At 53.3% G+C, this 22,319-nt stretch overlaps 1 protein-coding gene across 7 annotated transcripts in view; it reads right to left on the bottom strand.

Annotated features, from left to right (window-relative positions):
- KAZN (kazrin, periplakin interacting protein) overlaps nucleotides 1–22,319 on the bottom strand; it is a 1,123,195-nt gene that overhangs the window by 17,364 nt on the left and 1,083,512 nt on the right. For all 7 annotated transcript variants that reach the window (XM_079918585.1, XM_079918584.1, XM_079918586.1 and 4 more), the window contains one exon: nucleotides 4,707–4,843. In XM_079918585.1, the coding sequence (XP_079774711.1) occupies nucleotides 4,707–4,843 (137 nt within the window). The remainder of the gene's footprint in view (nucleotides 1–4,706; nucleotides 4,844–22,319) is intronic.

Genomic DNA, 22,319 nt, shown 5'->3' with positions numbered 1-22,319 from the left:
CCCAGGCTTCTCAGTGTAGTCTAGAGGAGGTGGTGTGTGTGTCAGGGAGATGATTCCTTCCAGGACGTGTCTCCTAGGGGTCAGGGTGCCTGGGTGTGAAGTCTCAGCTCCATCCGCTACAAGCTGTGTGACACTGAACAAGTAATGCCGCTTCCCCAAACCTCAACCACCTCATCTATGAGAGAACGACACTATCACATCCCAGGGCGATGGTCAGAAGAGACTGGTAATGCGAGATGCAAAGCAAAAGCTGGCACTATAGCAAAAGCCCGGGCAAAGCTGTACTCTCGGGTTCTGGAAGCAAGGCTCTCCGCAGAGGGGCACTCCACCGCTAGTTATTTCTCTTCTCCTTTCTCTTTGAAGCTGTCTTCAGGTGGGGTCAGTGCAACAGCTGACAGGTATGGCCTCCTGGGTCACATGGTGGACCAGCCAGCTCTTTCTCCTGGAGCTGGGGACCACGTCCCAGCATCTACCCTCAGCACCTAGCAGCAAGCCTAGATCCTGGAATGTCCCATGAAATGAAGTGTGTGGATCAGAACCACTGAGAGTTGGCTGGTGTACTAGTGGCTGCCTAACATACCCCTGAATTAAGAAGAAGGTCCACTAGGACCCTCAGGATCATTTTTGTCTCTGTGTCTCTTTGCAGTCAGTAGCTCCACTAGTTGTGAGCAGACTGAGGGTTCCAGGCTGGGGGGAAAGGCTGTAGGTGCTTTCAGCCTTGGTGAAAACTCTGACACCCCCTCCCATGATCACATCTCTGGCAGCAGGAGTGCAGGTCTCAGTAGCAACTGTCACGGAATGTTCTGTACACATCTCAAGTACGGTGCTGAGGTTTCAGATGCATTATTATATTTAAACAAGCACCTGTGAGGCAGGGTCTACGATTATCTCTATTTTACAGATGAGCAAACTGAGGCCAGAGAGGTAAAATAACTTCTGCAGCCCCGCAGATAGTGTGGTGGAGGTCTTAATCCTTGCTGGCAGTGGTGGCAGGAAAGGAACTGAAGGAGACCTGCCTGGGGCGTTGAAACCTGACGGGGATCAAGGTGGCCGGAATTTATGAAGGAAGGACTCGGCCCAACTGTTTGGGACCTTGGATGCCAACCTGAGAGCTGAGGTCCCTCTGGCGACTTGGCCTAAGTCAGTTTTCGCCTCTGTAAAAGGGGGATGATGGGGACAATCATACCTCATAGGGTTGCTATTAAAAATAGCAAATGTAAAGAGATTAGGACCAAGCCAGCATACAGTAAGTGCACAATTAATGTTTGCCATTATTAATATTATCCTGTGTCAGGTGGTGACAGGTGGTCTCTAAAGATGGCCATCGTCATAGTCATTGTTAGGGTGCTTATCTAAACAGAGCCATCTTTTTTGATCCGCTTAGCCTTTTATCAGCATCACATTCCATTCATTCATTCATTCATTCATTCATTTATGCCTTGCAGCTTGCAGGATCTTAGTTCCCTGACTAGGGATTGAACCCAGGCTACAGCAGTGAAAGTGTGAAAGCGCCAAGTCCTAGCCACTGAACCACCAGGGAATTCCCGCCTGTTTGCTTTTCTGATCTGATCTGTCCTCCTTCAAGCTGCATGTTCTCAGGGAACACTTCCCCCACCCCCGGTTCCTGGATCGTCTGCGACCCTCAGACCCCCCGAGAAGGTCCTATCTGGGTTAATTTTCCGCATGGTTCTTGCTTCTTCACTGAGACTCTACCATCCTCCCAGAGGCAGGGTCCATGACTGGGGTCTGTGTGCGGTCAGCCAGGACCCGCTCCTGCCTGGCCAGAGGCTTCCTGAGAGCAGGTGGCTGTGTACTTCTCTGGGTTTGCCAGGGGGACCAACACCAGGCAGTGGTAGATAGATGAGAGACCTACAGAAGGGCCCTGAAACCCACTGTGGAATTTCCATGATCAAATGCCTGACTCTGAATCCCCCAGAGGCAATAATAATAATAATAATAACAACGACAAGCATTTTTCCCCTGGCATGCTTTCTGTGTACCAGAAACTTTAGTGCTAGCAAGGCTGGGCTCTGAGTAGTTGCGATCATTATCCCGGTTTTAGGGATGAGGCCACATGGCTAGCAAGTGGCAGAGGTGAGGGTCTAACCCACTGTCTGGTCTTAACCACTGTACCACCCTGCCTCCCAGGCCAAGTGTGATGGTTACTTTTTTTTGACGTACGTGGGCCCCTCTCCGTTGTGGCCTCTCCCGTTGCGGAGCACAGGCTCCGGACGCGCAGACCCAGCGGCCATGGCTCACGGGCCCAGCCACTCCGCGGCATGTGGGATCTTCCCGGACTGGGGCACGAACCCATGTCCCCTGCATCAGCAGGCGGACTCTCAACCACTGCGCCACCAGGGAAGCCCGTGATGGTTACTTTTATGCGTCAACTTCACCAGACCATGGGGTGTCCAGCTTTTTGGCCAAACAGCATTTCTGGGTGTGTCTGTGCGGGTTTTTGGATGAGATTAACGTTTGAACTGGTAGACTCAGCAGCTCGCCTTCCCCAGTGGCAGGGGCTGGGGGAGTGGGCATCATCCGATCCGCTGAGAGCCCGAATGGAAAGTGGAGGAAGGGAAAAGTTGCTTTCTACCTGAGAGTTAAGCTGGGACATGGGTCTTCTCCCCTTGGATGGAACTTACAAGTCGGCTCTCCGGCTCTCTGGCCTTTAACTCAAACTCGATGACACCACTGGCTCTCTAGCTTGTAGAAGGCAGATCACAGGACTTGTCAGCCTCCACAATCATGTAGGCCAATTCCTTCTAATAAATCTTAATATATATATATTACTTCTCTGAAGAGCCCTAAAACACCAAGGAAGCTGATGATCTGAGGACGAGCAGTGTCAAGGACAAGGTCAGCCTGGTGCCCCTTGCCCCTGGGGCCAGCAAGTCACCAAAAGCAGGTATGGCTGTGGGCTGGTTGTCTGGCCCCTGCCCTGTGTCCCCTCCCCTCAAACAAACATGTCTCCCTATTGATGGGCATGGGGCTGCTCAAGTAAAGGTTCTCCCTGCCTCACCTGCTGAAGAAGGACCAGGCTCCTGGGACCTGCCCTCCAGCTGGAGAAGGAGAAAGGTTGGAGGTGGACCAAGAGAGAGGCAGGTGGTGCTATAGTCTGAATGTTTGTGTCCTGCCAAAATTCATATGTTGAAATCCTAACACCTAATGTGATGACATTGGAAGGTGGGGCCTCTGGGAGGTGCTTAGGTCATGAGGGTGGAGCCCTCGTGAATGGGATTGATGCCCTTATAAGAGACCCCCGAGAGCTCCCTTGTCCCTTCTGCCAAGTGAGGACATGGCAGGAAGTCTGCGACCCAGAAGAGGACCAAGAAAGCAGGGAGCCGGGGGTTCCCTTTCCTCCTCTCTGCTTCCACAGGTTGTTGACCTAACACTCTGCCTGACCACACTCTGCCTGCAAGTGACAGGCCTGGGGGGGCCACCTTCTAGGGACCCAGCTCATCTCCTGTGGAAGGACAGGCAGGGGAAGCTGGGGCCCTGCTGCTCAGGGCTGGCACCCAGGGCACCAAGAGCTCCAGACCAGGCAGAGGCTGTGGGTGCCTGGCCCAGGAGCTCCCCCGGGGCTGTTTTCATCCTGGAGAGGAAGGGATCTGTATACTTGGGAGGTGAGAGGGCAGGTCACTGGTAAACACCAAAGTGGGCCGTGGGGCTGAAGCTTTTAAATTCAAGTGCCACCTCTGACAGTCTAGCTCAGAGGGAACACGCGTGAATGCGCTCATGCAACCAGGCCACCAGCCACTGGGAGAACCACTCAAACCTCCCACGGCCGAGGAAACTTAACGAGCTTCCCACCTCCGTTTTCTCCACGGAGTACATGCAAACCTTGGTCATAGCTGTTGTCATGTGGTATGATGTACTTGAAGGGCAGTTTTCAACAGTCTTTCCGCCCCGCTCACCAGAGGTTACAACTCTCTCCCTGCAGACACAGCAGCTTACTAAGGCCTGCTTCGTTGTGGGGACTCTTTTTTCTTTAAGTTTTGGGACCCTCTTCAGCATGACCACAGCACATATACCAGACAGATATTTACTGAACCAAAGTCCTTGGTCATCTGACCAGAAACTCCTACTCACCCCACAGAGCCCAACCTATATGTCACCGCCTCTGTGAAGTCTTCCAGGACTCTCTCCCAGGAGGCAGAATTTCCTGCTGTCTCATTGTTCTCCCCAGCCCTTTCTTCACACTCTCATTATGGTACTATTAGTAAGACACAGAGCTGACAGTCACTGAGCACTTAGCATGCACTAGGCGCTATGCTGAATGCCCTGTATCCATCATCTCATACGGTCCTCATCACAGCTCTGCAAGGTCTGCACCATGATCACTGTTTTGCAGATGAGGAAACTGAGGCTCTGAGAGGTTAAGGGAGATGCCCAAAGGCACACACGTGGGAACCGGGATCTGAACCCAGGCTAGCCGGAATCCAGAACGCACACTGTCACTGACTGCGCTTTCCTGTCCAGGCTGGTTTGCCCAGGAGACATGGAGCCGTAACTAGGGGCTGTGCCTGTTCATCTCAGCGCCCAGACCTGGGCCTGACAAGGGGCCTCCCCAAGTGAGCATAAGGGGACACGAGCAGTGCATCTGTGTTTTGAGATTCAAGGCCAGACCCTGTGCCGGGTGGGGGAGGGTCAGTAATGAGGGGGCTGGTGGGTGGGGGGAGGGGAAGGGGCGGGGACTGCGTGCTGACCTTGCGGTGCTGCTCGTAGTTGCGGATGAAGTCGCGCAGCTGCTCCTCGCGGCTCTCCAGCGTGGCGTACAGCTGCTGCATCTGGCTCACCAGGTCCGTCTTTTCACCCTTTAGGCGCTTTCGGTCGGCTTTCATGGCTGGGGGACAGAGAACCGAGTTAGTTAGTTCCCGAGATCCTAGCTGCCTGTCACCCCGAACGCTGAGAAGGGACCCCGTCTCCTTCCCTTTTATGAACAGACGAGGAAACAGGGTTCAGAAAGAGGAAGTTTCTCTCCCAGGCTCCTATGTTACTCAGTGGCATTCCCCAGATTCAAACCTAGGCCCGCCTATCCCTAGCGTCCCAATTCTCATTTCTCAGCTTTACTGACCCAGCCAGGGGAGCAAGTCCTTGACTGAATGTCTGTCCCTGCCCTGAACTGCCTAGGTCCACAGAGGGAAAGAGCTGGAGGCCTGGTGAGCTTGTGACCCCCCTGCTCCCCCATCGCTAACCACGGCCCAGGAAGCTGATGGGATCCTTTACTTCCTGCTGAAATGAAATCCCAGGGCCCAGTCTGAGCCCAACAGAACTCAGCCCAGCCCGACAGTCCACTGTCTGCTCCATCTCCTTCACAGGGAAGAGTGTTTGATTAAAAACACACAGCAAGTTATGACACCAAAAGTATGAGTAACAGGAGAAAAAACAGATACACTGGACTTCATCAAAATTAAAGACTTTTGTGCTTCAAAGGACACCATCAAGAAAGTAAACAGTGCAAGGAATGGGAGAAGAGATTTGTAAACCATATATCCGATAAGGGGCTTATATCTGGAGTATATAAAGAACTCGTACAATTCAATAATAAAAAGACAAATAGCCCAATTAAAAAAATGGGCAGAAGATCTGAACAGACATTTCCCCAAGAAATAGCCAATAAGCACTCGAAAAGGTGGTTTACATAATTAGTCATCAGGGAAATACAAATCAACACCACAATGAACTACTACTTCATACTCACTAGAATGGCTAAAATATAAAAAGAAGACAGTGACAAGTGTTAGCGAGGATACGGAGAAACTGGAACCTTCATACACTGTTGGTGGGAATGGAAAATGGTACAGCCTCTGTGGAAAACAGCTGACAGTTCCTCAAGTGATGAATCATAAAATTCCCCTATGATACAGCAGTTCCTCTCCTAGGTGTACATCTAAGAGAACTGAAAACGTATGTCCACACAGGAACGTGTGTACATATGTTTATAACAGCTGTAATGCTGAAACAACCACATGTCCATCAACTGATGAATGAATGTTTAAAAATGTAGTACGTCCATATAACGGTACATTATTTGACAATAAAAAGAAGCAATGATGCATGCTACAATGGGATGAATCTTGAAAATATCATGCTATGTGAAGAAGGCAGTCATAAACGGCCACGTGCCGTATAATTCCATTCAAATGAAGTGTCTAGAATAGGGAAACCTATGGAGACAGAAATTAGACTAGTGGTTGCCTTGGGCCGGGGGCCGGAGATATGGAGGTGTGGCCAAAGGGCATGATGAAAATATGCTAATATTGATGTACATCTCTGAATATAATAAAAACTATTGAATCACGTACTGTAAACGGGTGAGTTGTATGCTATGTGAATTGTATCTCAATAAAGCCGTCACACAGACATACAGACACAGACACACAGACATGGTGCCCCGTGTTCCACACAGCCTCCTGGCAGCAGTGTGGCTTTTGCTCCCTCCGGACTCTCCTCACGGCACTGGCTCTGTACAGAAGGGAGTGGAGACGGGCAAGCCTGGGCTTGTGCAGGGCGGGCCCCACTGCCTTCCCCAGGGTCCCCAGAACTCCATCCCCTCCCCCCTCTGTGGAGAGAACACTGAGGAAGGAACTGTGGAGGCGGTGGGAAGGGGGCAAAGCAACTCCTTGGCTCTGGAAGCTTCCAGCCTGAGAAGGCACAGAGTGGTTAAGTAATTTGCCCAGAGTCACAGAGCCACATCTGACTCCAAGGCCCAAACACTTGACCCTACATTATGCTGCCACTACAGAGAAGCCCCCAAACCCCAGAGGGTCCCAGCCCCACGGCTAGCTGAGGGCAGTGATAGGGGGCAGGCAATGGCGGTGCCACCCCATCTTGTCCCGGACAGTGAACCTGCAAACTCAGCCTCTGATATGAAAAAGTATGGCATAAGGACCGAGGACCCTGGGCTCTGGCTCAGTGCCTGACGTAAGCTGCATCTTCACCCCCTACCTCCACCCAGCACCGCCCTGTAGAACAGGGTAGAGGCAGGTGAGCTGGGGCAGTGTCGTCACGTGCAAGGAGCCCTGGGGAGAGCCCTGCAGTGGGGACCGCAGGTCTTGGGGGGCCCTTTAAATTCCAGCTTTGCGCTTCCTGGCTGCTGCAGCTGGACTTGTCCCCTTCATGGCCAGCTTGGCTGGGCAGCAGCTCAGGTCACCGTGGCCGGAATTCCAGGCCTGACTCTGGGCTGGACCCTGCCAGGCTGCGGACCGAGAAAACATGAAAGCTGAATCTCGCGAAATGATGCCAGGTGAAGATCATTTAACAACGAAGACAAGGTGCCTCTGGAACCATGGCGTGAACCAAAAAGCTTCTGGCCGTCTGCCCAGCTTTTCAGAAGCACAAATGTCCACAACCCACCCAGGAAACTCACGTGGAGGACCTGCGAGCCCCTGGGGACGCCCCACAGGCCTGAGGTGGGAAAGTGGGCGTGTGTGCTCATCGAGCCTGCACATCCCCAAGTATCCCCAACAGATGGGGGGTCCCCTGAAGGGGCGAACAGGTATTGTAACTCTTTAGGGAAACAAGGCACTTAGCCTGACAGACTCCCCAAGAAATAATTTAAACTACAGACACACAGCTATGAAAATTACACAGTGGAATGCGTCCTTCCTTTGTCATAAGCATGCTTTTATTTCTCCTTCAAAACCCTGTTTGACGATCTCCAAACATCCTTAATGCAAGATGAGGTGATGGTCCACGAGCGTGACGGTCTCTCTCTGTGACCAGCCCCCTCCTGCCTCGGCCCCAAGCTCCCCAGCGCTCTGTTCTCCTTCCCGGCCACCCAGCTCCACCCAGGTGTGTCCCACGCCAGCAGCTAGGCCACTGGAACCACTGCCACGGTGACAGGTGATGTCATGCCCAGTAGACCCTGCAGGAGACCAGCCTGGCTCCTGGGAATGTGGGGACTCTGGGGGTGAGAGGGAGGGTGTGCAAGGAGGGACTGATTTTTCTAACTCAAGGAGGCTGGATGTTTGCATGAGCTGGAGGGTGGAACCAGGGCCCCAACCATGACCCCAAGACGACGGCGCTTCTCTGGGGCCATCACTCTTCCCAAGCTTCTGAGGTCTGCCTTTCCACAGCAGACGCCCTCCTCTTTCCCTGGCTTGGGATGCCATAGCCCCTAACCCAGATGCGAGGCAGGGTGGAGCAGTGTCAGCCCCGGTTTAACTTCTGCAAATGCGACTCTTGGCAGGTGGGACCAGAGAGAGAAGAAAGGTCCCTTGACTCCAGCCTTGGGCAAAGCAGACCCCCTCCTCCAGTGCCTAGGTGACGGGAGGCCACAGCTGACAGGCAAAGAGAACAGCGCAGGGTAATTCTTGGCTTTTGAGCTTCTGGGGGTCGTGGGCCTGGAGAGTAAGGGATTTTACAGGAACGCTGAGCACGAGGGGGTCTCTCCTTATGCACCGGGGCAGCGCCTGCAGTGAGAACCTTGCCAGGCAGTGAGGGACCAGGCTGTCAGCTTTCCCCTCTCCCAGTCTCGGTTTTCCCCCAGGATGGGCGTGCTGGACTCTGTGAGCTTCCTTTAACTTCTGAGGTCCTAGACGACTTCTTGACAACTGTCCCCCACAAACATGTCCATGGCCTTGGCCAACACCACACAGCAGGGCGGACCGGCACTGGTCTGGGGTCAGAGGATCTGGGTTCTGTCCCTGGCTCAGAGTCCTAAGCACCGGATGAGGGAATTCCCTGGCTCTGAGACCTCGAGCGAATCACGTAACCTCCCCGCACCTCAATTCCTTAGATATTAAAACAATTCCCATGGGCCAGGCACGGCTCTCAGCCCCCGATGGGTTTTTGTCACTTAATTCTCACAACTACCTTTTGAAGTCAGTCCACATTATAGATGAGGAAGTGGGCATCCAGGGAGATTAAGGAACATGGTCAAGCAGTGAGTGGCAGTGCCCACCTGGCCCCAGCACCCTCCTGTCCCACAGCTTTGCTGGCTCTCAAACTGCCAACCCCCAACAAATCTGCACAGCCCGGTTGGCCTCATCTTCTCCTCGGGGCTTTGTGCTGGGGGTAGGGCTGCACCTGCCTTATGGAGGACGGAACTGAGGCTCAAAGGGTTAACTGACACACCAAGACCCGCGCAGACCCTGGACTTGCATCCTTGGCGTCTGACCTTGAACCACTCACGCTCCTCCATCACCCCTACTGTGAAAGCACATCGCTGTGAACACAGAACCTTCATCGATCCATAAAACCAGTGGACGATCCAAATAGTCACACCAGTTACTCGTGCCTACAAGATACTGTTTCTGCAGCTGTCTCACAGTCCCAAGTGGGGAGGTTTCCGTTAAAGGCGGTTTGACATTCTTATACGCACCCCATGACTTCTCCGTGACTGCTGGAAGGAGGGTGTGTATGCGTGCGTGTGTGCGTCAGCAGCTCTTAAGGAATCCTCCACCAGCTACCCCCTCCCGCTTACAGGATCCTCAGCCAGCCCAAGGCATGGTCTCATTCCACGAGGTCAGATTTCCCATTAGTCTGAGCTCAGAAGTCTGCTGGCCTGCTTCTGGATGGTCCACGGCCAAGAGCCCTTGTGAAAATTCCAGCCTGGTGGACCCCTCACAAACACTGGGTCAGTTTTGGGGAGGGGTGGCCAACAGGGTCAGGCAGACCTCAGCCTGTGTATGACAATCCCAGATGCCACCAGCAGGGGGCCCCCTTTCTTTTCCACTCAACATTCCTGATCAGCATCTACAGATTCTGGGAAAGGAGGGGTGGGTAGGTGGGAGCCAGAAGGGCTTGGTAAACCACTCTGAATACACACCCACCAAAATGTTCTTCCAGTTCAACTTCCCTTTGACGGGGAAACTGAGGCCCAGAGAGGGAAAGAGTATCAAATATCACATAGTGAATAAGCCCAGGCCTCCTGATCCTTAAGCCAACACAGTTGGGTTAAAAGCATCGGCTTTGGAGTCTGCCTGTCAAAATTTAATTATCTCTAGAATGGAGGATGAAAGCATAATCATTTCTGCCCTATACAGAACAGACTGCCATATCTTGAGTGAACGGTCAGGTAGGGACCTTGAGCACTGGGGAGAAGAGAACCCAGAAAGACACAGCTCCAGATTCACAGAGCCCTGGATTCCAGTCTGGCCTTTGCCCCGTCCCACCTGGAGGGTCTTATTCGCAGGTCACTCCTCTGAGCAAAAGCTTCCTGAGCTGTTAAGCTGAGGATGATATTCTCTACCTTTAAGGCTCTGTGTGACATTACCCAACAGCAGGTGCTCACTGAATGTTAGCAGGTGCCCCTTGAATGTTAGCATCGTCTCCTGTCATTCAGCTCCTATGCCTGCACTCAGGCCCCCAAAAGTCTCAGAAGATACAGGCTGACTTGGCTGACAGGCTGCATTCTGAGAAAAGGACCAAAGGGAGAAGCCAGGGCAGGGAGAAGGAGGCCGCAGCCCAGGGAAGCAAGTAAAAGATCCCAGACTTATGGCCCTGGGATGGGTATAGCCTAGTTTATCTTGCTTTTTCCTGTTTGAGGGCTGAGTAAGGTGAGTTCAGAACAGGTCAAGGTTCAACCTACTTTACAAAGGTTAAGCAGACTTGCCCCATCAGGCAGTGCTTACCTAGCAAAGGAGAGCCAACCACTCGCTTGCATAAATGGCAGCCACTGGTGGTGACTGAGAAAACTGTACCCGCTGAGCCAGGTCAGATGTGGGCTTGGCTGGGCGGTCTGACCTAGGGCAGCTCTGTTCCTCACAAATGGAAACTCCCCTTTTCTTCTCATTGCCAGGTGAGGTGGGTTGACCAGCTCACATGGCCAATGAGAGGCAGATCTGGCACCTGACCCCAGTACTTCAACGTTCAGGCCCATGATCTTTCCATAATCCCCCATGGCTCCTCTCTCCAAGTGCAGGCTAAAAAGTTAGGCAGTGTGACCTTTCCAACCTCCTGCCTAGGGCAGGAAAGGAAACTATCTGGAATACAGGTTCTCATTTTCCAATCCTGTGTCCATGCAGACATGACTAATCAACCAGGCTCTATAGGAACCTGGGTTGATTGGGGATGTCTGCCATGGGACGACGGGAGAGAAACGCAGATTTGCCAGGTCTGCCTCAGACGGGGAGGCAGATGCCATCACTGACTGATCAGAGTTGGCATGTTTGAGAATGATTTGGTGAGCCTCTTCTGGGTCAATGCTGTGCCAATTACCACTGCATTCCGTGGAACCAAGGTCAACTCCGTTTAACCAAAAGAGAAAGAAGCAATTCTCTCAACTGGTAGAAAACCAGTCCATTCACATCAATGAGATGGTGGTAGACAAACTCCAATCTGCAAGCTTAAAGGTGAGAGAGCAGACTATTTCCCTCAATTGGGTTAAAGGTAGATGAAGGATTACTGGGTTTACTTACATATTTTTATGTCCACCCCAAAGAGCAATATAAGCTCCTTGGGAGCAGGGACCTGGCCTGCCTTGTTCACCACTGTATCCCCAGCATCTAGAACAGTGTCTGGCACATAGTAATTGCTCAGTAAATACCGGTGGATTGACTCTCAAACGAACGACTGAACAAAGTAGACAGCCTGGGAAGGAGTGGGGACCTGGTCCACAGCCATCACTGAGAAGCATCCAATATTTCCGGGGTCCTGGGGGCAGAGAAGGTTCTACTTCCCTTTATTCTGTCTCTCCTTGCCTTCCGGGGTGGGACATGGCAGGCTAATTTCCCTGTGGCCCCTGATAGGACCCCGAGCCTCGATGCTCTCAGGGCTGACTGCAACATGGCTGCAGTTCTTGCCAAACTACCCAGGGCTCTGTGAACCGTGTCCACGGCCACTTCACGTTGTTCCAGCCATGCCCCAGCAGGACACAAGGAGACTCAAGTGGACCAAAGCTTCCCTGCTGACCCAGGGCACCTGCAGAATTTTAAGGAGCTCACGGCTGGGGACAGACCTCAGACACTGTGCTTTGCACGGGAGCGAGGTGTCTGCTTCTCCCATGGGGCTACCCTGCCATCAGCCTGGTCACGACTGTGCCTTCCCTTTGCCTCGGAGAGGCCACCCTCCTGCTCGGCTCCCTCTGCCCAACCTGGGGGCCCCCTGAGCCGGCGAGGCTGCCATGTTTGGCTAGGCAGGAGGCTTTGAGACCAGGTCTCCCTTCAGGACAAGGGCCCACTCAGACGTGAGGGTTCTTGGACCGTGCCTTGCACTGGATTTCTCCCAACATCACATGAACGTGCAATTCTCTCTCACATCTTTAATAGAAAAACTGCATGTGACCCCTCTTCCCCTCCAGCTCTCATTCCACTTCTCTTCTTCCTTTTGGAGCAAAGAAGTTTGGAAAGACTGTGGCCCCCGTGCGTCCATTCCCCTCCTGCCGTCCTCTCTGACACGTGCTCATCTCCAGGTCACTGATAACCTCCAAGCCACGAGCCCCACCGTCCTCGCCTATGCGCTCCTTGGCGTGGGGGATGCTTCTCTGCACCCTCCCAGCCCCTCTTTCCCGGCTTCTTCTCCCTTCTCTGGCTGCTGTGTCGCTGCCTCTTGGCTCCCCTCCCCTCCCTCTGACCTCCAGGCATCAGCGGGCTCGGCCCTCCTGTACCACGGTTTCCTGGCTGGGCTCATCCAGCTTCCCAGCTTTAAATCCACCCATATGCTGATGCTTCCCGGCCTGGACCTCGCCCCAAACTCCACCCTCAGAGCCAAGAGCCTCCCACGCCAGGTGTCTAACAGCATCTCCAACCTCACACGTCCAAGAGTGAGTCCCTGAGCAGCCCCCTGACAACCCGCTCCTCTCTGTCTCCCCAAACTCAGCTCATGGGGACCTCAGCCTTCCCGCTCCTCTGGACCCAAGCCCCAGAATCTTCCTTGATTCTGTTTCTCTCACGCCCCACACCCAAGTCATCAGCGAGCCACGTCAGCTCTGCCTGTAACATCTTACCAGAATCTGGCCACTTCTCGCCACTCCTCCGTCCCCACCCTGGTCCGTGTCACCACCATCGCGTGTCTGCGTCGTGCAGTGGCCTCCTAACTGGTCTCCCAGCCCTTTAGTCTACGTCAACTCAGCAGGGAGTGTCCCCTTAACATGCAAGTCAGATCATGTCACTTCTCTGCTCCTCCCCTATGGCCCGTCTCACTCAAGGGCGAGCACAGTCCTTAGAATGGCCCATCAGGGCCACGTGACCTGTCATCCCCCCACCCCCACCTGTATCTCTGTGATCTCCCCAGCCACCCCTGCCCCACTGCTCCTCGCTGTTCCTGCTTCATGTACGTTGCCCGTCCCTCGGCATCTCTGCGCTGGCTGTTCCCCACCTGGAGCATCCTTGTCGCTCCGCCCCCTATGCCTGTGGCCCATTCCTGCCTCCTCCAGGTCTTGACTCAAATGTCAGTTTCTCAGCAAAGCCTTCCCTGGACACCCTCCTCACTCCGTTCCCTGTTTTTTTCTGCTTTGAACTCACCACCATCTAACAGTACAGATTCTGGGTTTATTGAGGGGAAGTGATGTTTAAGCATCCCTGCCTTTCTGTTGAGGGATGCCCGCCCTCCTCCCCTTTTCAGGATTCAGTGCAGCTTCTTTCTGGGTTTTCAAAGCCCACAGCTCACGCCTCTACTTGCTGCAGGGAGCCCTGCCCGCCCCACAGGAAGGTACACCAGCAGCCTGGAAACCAGACCAACAGCTCAGGGCCTTCCCACCTCCCAGACTAGCCTAGAAGCTGCTCGAAGGCAGGTCCTGGGTCTCATCCGACAGTATTTCCAGGAGCCAGCACTAGGTACGGGTCTGTTCAGGTGAAGAAAGTGGGGGAGAGATGACTTGGGGGCTTGAGCAGGGTGGGGAAGGGGGTGTGCTCATAATTGCCAAATTCTCAAGCTGCCCCTCCCTTCCCTGATTCTCCAGCTTAGAGGCTCAAGAGAGGACCGCTGTAACCAAGGGTGGAACACGCAACTGCCACAGGCCCTGACAGCGACCATCGGTAAGAAAGGAAGAGCAAATGGGGACCTAGAATGCACACCCAGCCTGGAGCGGCAGCTGTTCCATGACTGAATGGGGCCCAGCATTGCCATACCTGCTGTCTCTTCTAGAAAATTCCATACTCTAGATTATCACAATTTTTATGTTTTAAATATCTCCTTATTTTTCAATACTGGCAATTAATCATACTACCCAACCACACCTCTCGGCCTTGCATGGGGGCTGGACTGCTAATCTGAGCAGGTGTCCATAGAAGAAGTAACACGGGAGAGATCAGGGTCCAGGCACAGCTGAGGAACCAGGCTCTGTACAGAGACCTGGGGTCGAAGCCCAGCTCCACCATTCACCAGCTACGTGACCTTGGATAAGGTCCCTAACCAATATGTGCCTTTTCCCCTCATGTTTAAAGTAGGATAACAGTTTCTACCTCGTTCTACTGTGGTAAGCACTAAAGGAAAGCAAAAGCTCTAACTGCATCTGAGGGTGACTGCTTGCCTGTGCTTTAGCGCCATTCTAGGTGACAGTCTAACAGTCAGAGCCATCTCAGAGGGGACCGGGCGGTCCTGGGAGGGAAGAGGCACCCTGTTGTGGGAGTTTGAGCAGAGGATGCAAGAGCACTGGGGGGAACGCTGTCTCGGAGTCCGGGCAGGGGAGTGATGGGAGGAGGGATGCGTGCCCACTATTAGCCACCTGGAGAGTGTCCACCTCAAGCACAGAGGCCCAGGGGCTCCCAATGGGAAAAACTTTATTTTTTCGTCATGCCACACGGCTTGCGGGATCTTAGTTCCCTGACCGGGGATCGAACCCAAGCCTCCTTGCAATGGAAGCACAGACTCCTAACCACTGGACTGCCAGGGAATTCCCCCTGGGAAAAACTTTAGATGGGAGGGTAAGGCCAACCCCCAGGAGGGGATCAGACACCTGCAGAGAGAGTATAATAAGAGGTGCTGGTGACTTCCTTGGTGGCACAGTGGATAAGACACCACGCTCCCAACGCAGGGGGCTCGGGTTCGATACCTGGTCAGGGAACTAGATCCCACATACATGCCACAACTAAGAATTCATATGCCACAACTAAGGAACCCGTCTGCCACAACTAAGGAGCCCACATGCTGCAATTAAGGAGCCCGCCTGCTGCAGCTAAGACCTGGCACAACCAAATAAATAAATAAATATTTTTTTTAAAAAAGGACTTCCCTGGTGGTGCAGTGGTTAAGAATCCGCCTGCCAATGCAGGGGACACGGGTTTGAGCCCTGGTCCGGGTAGATCCCACATGCCACGGAGCAGCTAAGCCCGTGCGCCACAGCTACTGAGCCTGCGCTCTAGAGCCCACGAGCCACAACTACTGCACCCACATGCTGCAACTATTGAAGCCTGCGTGCCTAGAGCCCGTGCTCCACAAGAGAAGCCACTGCAATGAGAAGCACGTGCACCGCATGAAGAGCAGCCCCCGCTCGCCACAAGTAGAGAAAGCCCGCATGCAGCAACAAAGACCCAACACAGCAAAAAAAAAAAAAAAAAAAGGTGCTATTGGGGGGCATGGGAGCCCTTTTCAGGCTGTTCATGGTCCTAGGTGGGGGCAGGGGCACACTGTTGCTGCCACCCACCCAACAGCTCTGAAGACCTCAGAGCTCATCCAGAAGCCTGCAGGGTAAGTGGCAGGTCCAGGAATCCAGGCCCCCACTTCCTGCCACGGGAACTGGGAGGCCGGGGGTGGGGAGGGGGAGGTGTTTGTTTTCCAGCCTCTGAAGGCAAATCCAGGAAAGTCCTCCTTCCTCCAAATCACCACTAAAAATAGTGGCAGGGGATGGGCCCGGAACTGTGACATTCCCTAGACTCAGGGGGCAGAGATTTCTGGAAACGCAGCATCGGCCCACAGGCCCCATGCCCCACACAATGAGGACTATTTTTCAAGGCTCATGTCGGTGCGTGAGGTCATTCTCAGGCAAGACGATGGCGCTGGCTAGGCCCTGAGAGGAGGCAGGGAATGCCCAGGGGACAGGACACCAGGGTGCAAGCCAGTGTGCTGTGTGGCCTTGGGAGCTCACACACCCTCTCTGGGCTTTGGTGTCATACTCTCAAGATGGTCTAGCAGGCCCTCTAGAACCTTCAGGAAGCTGCCCTGGGCACCCAGTGGTTTGGGGACTGGTCTCATCGTGCCTTCTCTTCAGCAGAGACCCAGCAGGGCTGTTCAAGGTTAGATGCAGGCGGTGAACTGGTAGCAACGATCAGCCTCTTCCCAGGCAAGTTCAGAAGGAGAACGACCACAGAGAGCAGGCGCCGGAGCTAGACTGTCTGGGTTCAAAGCCAGCTTGGCCACTCACTAGAGGTGTGACCTGGTGCAAGTCATAGATCCCAGATTTTCACACTGTAAAGGAGGGATAAATAGTTCCTACCGCAGCCCATGCCCAACAAACACTCATCCATGTTCACCAAGGTTCCTGCATGGAAGAGTTACACTGTCTGTAAAAGCTCGAGGCCGGAAACTGCCTGGGCAACCCTGAGCAGAAGGGCTCTACCCATCGTGGTCCCGTCACTGGAGCACGACTCCATCGAAGGAGAACGAGCGAATTACAACACACACAGCATGAATGAACCTCAGAGAAGAAATGCTGAGCCAATGAGGCCAGACACAAAAGCGTATATTCCGTATCACTCCCTTTACGGTACGTGAAAAGGGCAGGATTAATCCACGTGCTGGCAAGTCAGGAAGGGGCTCTCCATGGAGGGGACGGCAACAGGAACGGTACCCCGGAGAGCTTTCAGGAAGCTAATGATGTTCTACGTCTTGATCCGGGGGCTGGTGAGGCAGAGATGTTCAGTCTGTTTCGATTCACCAAGCTGTGAATTCACTTGCACTCTTCTGCAGATATGTCATATTTTAATAAAAAGCTTTAAACAGCCTCCACCTCACAGGTCTGGCTTTGTACATGCAACGTGCCCAGAGCGGTGTCGAGTGTAGGGGGCAGTGCAGTAAATACCAGTTCCTATCATCCGGGGGGAGGCGGCCCTCATGCCATCGGGGGCACCCCATGAGTTGGTAGTGAAGAAGGGCAGCTCCAGGTATGGACAAGGTGTGCCCTACGTGAATCCTGCAGGACTCCCGGGGCTCGGGAAGGAACATGAACTTGGGGTTGGTCCTGGATTCGAAGTCCAGCTCCTTCTTGCACGGGCAAAGATGATACCTTCTGTGTGCGACTGTGGTGAGAGTTAAGGGGCAAGACTTCCATGAAGGGGCACAGACAGAGCTTGAGGGATGAAGGTCAGCGTGGGGTTCCCCAGCCCTGAGGGGGAGGGGGAGGGGGAGGGGGAGGGGGAGGGGAGGGGGGAGGGGAGGGGAGGGAGGGGAGGGAGGGGAGGGGAGGGGAGGGGAGGGGAGGGGAGGGGGAGGGGAGGGGGAGGGGGAGCAGGGGAGGCAGATGACCGTGTAGCAGCAGTTACCATTTACTGAGTGTTCTTTATGGGTTGGGTTAAAACATCTTGTAAGTCTCACTAAATTTTCTTTGCAACAATCCTGTGAGGTAGTTACTATCATGATCCACAGCGTACAAACCAGGAAAGTGAGGCAAGGATCGGTTAGGCTGACCCAGCTGGCAGGTAAGTGGTGGATGCAGGATCCAGCCCAGGTGCTCTGGCTCTGAGCTCCTGCTTTGTCCAGGTGGGCAGTGGCAGGTGTAGCATGGCTGGGGTGGATGCCGGCCTTGGTGGTGGGGAGGAGGGGGTGTCTGGTGGCCCCATCTCACAAGATCCCAATTCCCTCCAGGGCCCAGGCCTTGCTGGGGGACCTGCTGGGTCACCTTAGAGAACTGGGAGGGTGGGGGCAGGGAGCTGGGACAGCTCCTGGGAAAACAGGGGTCCAGGTGGGGGTCACAGCAGGACATCAAGGATTCAGGTGTTGCTCTGCCTCCCACTGGCCGTTGCCTTTGGGAAGCCACGGGACCTCTCAGAGACTCAGTGTTCTCCTCTGTGGGATGGGTACAATGAAACCTGCCAACCTCATAGACTGAGCCGTGCCTGAATGAGCTTTATAAACCATTGAGGGCTTCAGAAGTGTGAAGACGGCTGTTCCTATGAGGGAACAACTTGCCTGGGGGCTGCAGGGGCCCACCTGTGCCGTCTGGGCAGGTACGTCTGTCTACTTCTGGCACAGAGGGTTGACCAGCTGCCATGGCCTCGGATCTGAGCCCCACTCCCAGGTCAGCTTTCACAGCCACAAAACTCACCTTCTGATCTTCACCGACTCCTAGGAAACTCTGAGACTGCTTCATAATTTGGCAGAGGAAGAAAGGGTTGTTTTTTATCGACCTCCTAAAGCCTCAGTGGCAATAATAATAATAATTATTATTTTATAAATTCATTTATTTTATTTATTTATTTTTGGCTGTGTTGGGTCTTCGTTGCTGTGCACTGGCTTTCTCTAGTTGTGCTGAGCGGGGGCTACTCTTCGTTGCGGTACTCGGGCTTCTCATTGCGGTGGCTTCTCTTGTTGCGGAGCATGGGCTCTAGGCGCGTGGGCTTCAGTAGTTGTGGCACGTGGGCTCAGTAGTTGTGGCTCACAGGCCCTAGAGCGCAGGCTCAGTAGTTGTGGCACACGGGCTCAGTTGCTCCGCGGCATGTGGGACCTTCCTGGACCTGGGATCGAACCTGTGTCCCCTGCATTGGCAGGCAGATTCTCAACAACTGCACCACCAGGGAAGCCCACAATAATTATTATTTTTAATTTGTTATTGTATCTTTGATTTCCCCCTTTTCTAGGAGGATGGTGACTTCAGTTAACAGAGGTATGCCAGCGAGAAATCGCAAGAACCAATTCCCTTGTCTTCTGCAACTGTCGGCCTTGCTTCTGCGGTGCAGCCAGAAAATGGAGACCCCCAGCCACTGCTGTTCCCCAGCAAAAGGCAGGTTCTTGCTGCCCCCTGGCCAGGGCCCCTGAGCTACCTGATACCACCCCTTTGATTGGCAGGGCGCATGAGTTTTATGGCAAGACTGGAAGTCGACTGTAATTAAGACCTCTATAAAATATTTAGACCACTGTGCCCAGATATATTAATGATTATACATTTAAATGTTAATGAATGTAATTAGATGAAAGATTAGCCAAGCCTGTCACTAAATATACATTCAGGACTGATAAACTCTTGTACTGTAAAATTATATGTGTAAGCAGATGTACACTTAGACTTCTCAGATAGACTTTGATTCATCTTATTGAAATAAAAGCTCAAAGTGTTGTCCAGAATAGGGAGGGGGAAAGGGAGTTAGCAGGCTGGGGGAAAAGGCAGGGGGGTCCGATGGGGAGGACCCTAAAGATCCCACAGGGTCTTCGGGAATAGTGAAGATCAAATGAGTTAGTACCTGTAAAAATTTGCATGCCTCCATGGATGGAGAACTCACTACTCCTAGGAGTATCTAGTTTCAACTCTAATGACCACATCCCAGAGGCAGGCATAGGTGAATGGTTTAGCAGGGTGACACTGGGGTCTCCCCTGAAACACTAGGTTTATCTGTAAAAGCTGCTTTAAAATAGAAAATCACCCTGTAGGTCAAGAAGAAGAGGAGCAGGACTTTACTGTAGCCTTATTAATAGAAAGCCCTATATTTATTAATTCAGGAAAAACTTACTGTGGGCTGACTACGTGCTGGGCACTGAGCCGGCTGCTGGAAAGCCTGGGTCAGCAAGACACATGAGGTCTTTATTCTGATGGAGATTGTGTCAGAGCAAGGGAGATACACGACAAATCAATTATTTAGACATACACCAAGGCCAGGCTGTGAAGGAAATAAATGAGGAATCCCCGGGCAGCTGTGCTTTGGGTGGCATGGTCTGGAAAGGCCTCTCGTGAGGCCTTGAGACCCGCAGGATAGAGAAGAAGCCAAACATGCCCGGAATGGGGAAGAGCATGTCGGCAAGGGGAACAGCAAATGCAATGGCCCCGAGGCAGCAAGAGCTGGGCATTTTCCAGGAGGGAAGGCCATCGTGAAGAAAGGGCTGCGAGGTGAAGTCGGGGCGGGGCCGGCTCCTGCGGGCCTGTGCAGTTGGCTTGAGTTTTCTCTGAAGGGTAGTGGGAGCCCCTGTATTCGTTTCCTGTGGCTGCCGTAATAAACTGCACAGACTGCGCGGCCTCAGCAACAGATGTGTATTCCCTTGTAGTTCTGGAGACCAGAAGCTTGAAATCGCGGTGTCGGCAGGGCTGTGCTCCCTCGACAATCCTTCCTTGCCGCTTCCAGCTCCTGTGTCGCCAGCAAGCCTGGGTGTTTCTCGGCTGGTAGACGCATCCCTCCCACCTCTGCCTCTGTCCTCATCCCTCTGTGTTCTTCCCTTCTCTTCTCTTACAAGGACACTTCACTAACCTGCATCTTCCCTTAACTACATCTGCAAAGATCTTTTTTCCAGCTAAGGTCACATTCACAGGTTCTGGGTGGACATATCTTTGGGGGGAGGCAGAGGGCGCTGCATCCCTACGGCAGTCGAGGGTGCGTGCAAGGGTGACATGCCTTCTGACCACTCTGGCTGCCTCTTGGAGACTAGACTGGGGACAAGCGGAAGCAGGAAGGCCCAGCCAGGGTTTTGCTGCTGTCCAGGCAGGAGAGGACCGACACCTGGAGGAGGGGGGCAGCAGTGGAGACAAAGAAGTGAATGGATGTGACATACGCTGGAAAAGGCTGTGCCAACCAGAGGGAAGAGGTCACCAGAAACCCGCCCTCCAAATACTGAGGGGTCAGAGAGGCAGCCCCAGCAAGGCATGCCCCGACCTGCCCACAGCCAGTGGTTTGTCTGCTGAGTAGGTGCCCCGGAGGGCAGAGGTGGAGGACCCAAGTCACGGCAGCTCAGTCACGCCAGCTCCCCGAGGGCCACCTCAGACCCCACACTCCAAGCACGAGTGAGCTCTAGGCACACAATTACCTGGCATTGTGGACTATACATCAGTCTCTCGTGAGTTTGGCTGACATGAGTCTATCATGAGAAATCTGCCTTTCGGAGCTAAAGAGCAGAGTGCAGGATTATAGCAAGGAAATGCCATTCCTTCCCCAGCAATCACAGCCCCCGCAACTCATATAAACTTAAAAAAAAAAAGGAATATTTATTTAATCCTTACTGTGTGTCAGCAGTATTCTAAACACTTTATATATTATTAATCCTTAAAGCAACCCTATGAGGAAGGTGCTATTACTATAATTAACTATTATTAGTCCTATTTTACAGATGAGAAAACTGATGGACAGCAGTTAACTCATGCAGACAAGGTCCCTTCAGACTAAAGCACCAGTCTTCAGAGGCTTAGGCCTCATGTCCCGAGAAAACAATTTAGCCAGAGCCAGGAAGGGTAACAGACAGGAAATCTGGCAGGGGGCTGGTCTCAGCCCCACAAATTGCCCAAGTGTCCCTTGAGAATCACCAGCTGTGGGACTTCCCTGGTGGCGCAGTGGTTAAGAATCCGCCTGCCAATGCAGGGGACATGGGTTCTAGCCCTGGTCTGGGAAGATGCCACATGCCGCGGAGCAACTAAGCCCGTGCGCCACAACTACTGAGCCCGTGCACCACCACTACCGAAGCCCGTGCGCCTAGAACCCGTGCTCTGCAACAAGAGAAGCCACCGCAATGAGAAGCCCGCACACTGCAACGAAGAATAGCCCCCACTCGCCGCAACTAGAGAAAGCCCGCACGCAGCAACAAAGACCCAACGCAGCACCCCCCCCACCCCCCCAAAAAAATGACCAGCCCCTTTCAGACAATGGCCCTCACTTCCCCGTAAGCAAGGGGCATGTTTCAAGACTTTTCCCAGGAGAACAGCTTTCCTGACAGTGACAAATGCTCAGAGTTCCATGCAAGCCAGCAGGTGCCCTCCCGCTCGAGAAGCACAGAGCTGAGTTTCTGAGGCTCTTCTCCTAGGTGCTGGAAATGCCCTGCCATGAAAAGTTAATCCAGCAGGGCTGAACTGGTTAACTGGAGACTTGGTCTAGAGATGGCTTGACATTGAGACAGGTGATAGAATTATTAAGGACAAACAAACAACCCACAGCAGCAGCAATAACCCTACCTAATCTCTGCTGTGAGGTGCTGTGCTTGACAACCACCACCCTAGTCCTTCCTAGAAGCACCGTGTGAGGTGGGCGGGCGAAACCTGCAGTCCCATTTCACAGATAGGGAAACCGAGCAAGGTTAGCGTTATCTGCTCACAAATGAATCAGAGACCAGGCTGGATTCAAATCACAGACTTCTGACTCTTTAGACAAATCCTCTCCCTGCAGAATCCCCTGGGTGTGGCTGACTCTACGGCCATCAGGGTGAAGGTAGCCTGAAGGATTTGGGACTAACCCGGAAGGACCAAGGGCATAACTGTAACCCTTTTCCTGGATTCAAGAGTGGATCTTAGTTCCTGCTCAGCCTATGAGTCTCGG

Source organism: Stenella coeruleoalba, assembly GCF_951394435.1.
Source record: "Stenella coeruleoalba genome assembly, chromosome: 1".
NCBI classification, from domain to species: domain Eukaryota; kingdom Metazoa; phylum Chordata; class Mammalia; order Artiodactyla; family Delphinidae; genus Stenella; species Stenella coeruleoalba.
Note: the sequence above shows the minus strand (reverse complement) of the source record. Positions and strands in the feature narration are given on the sequence as shown.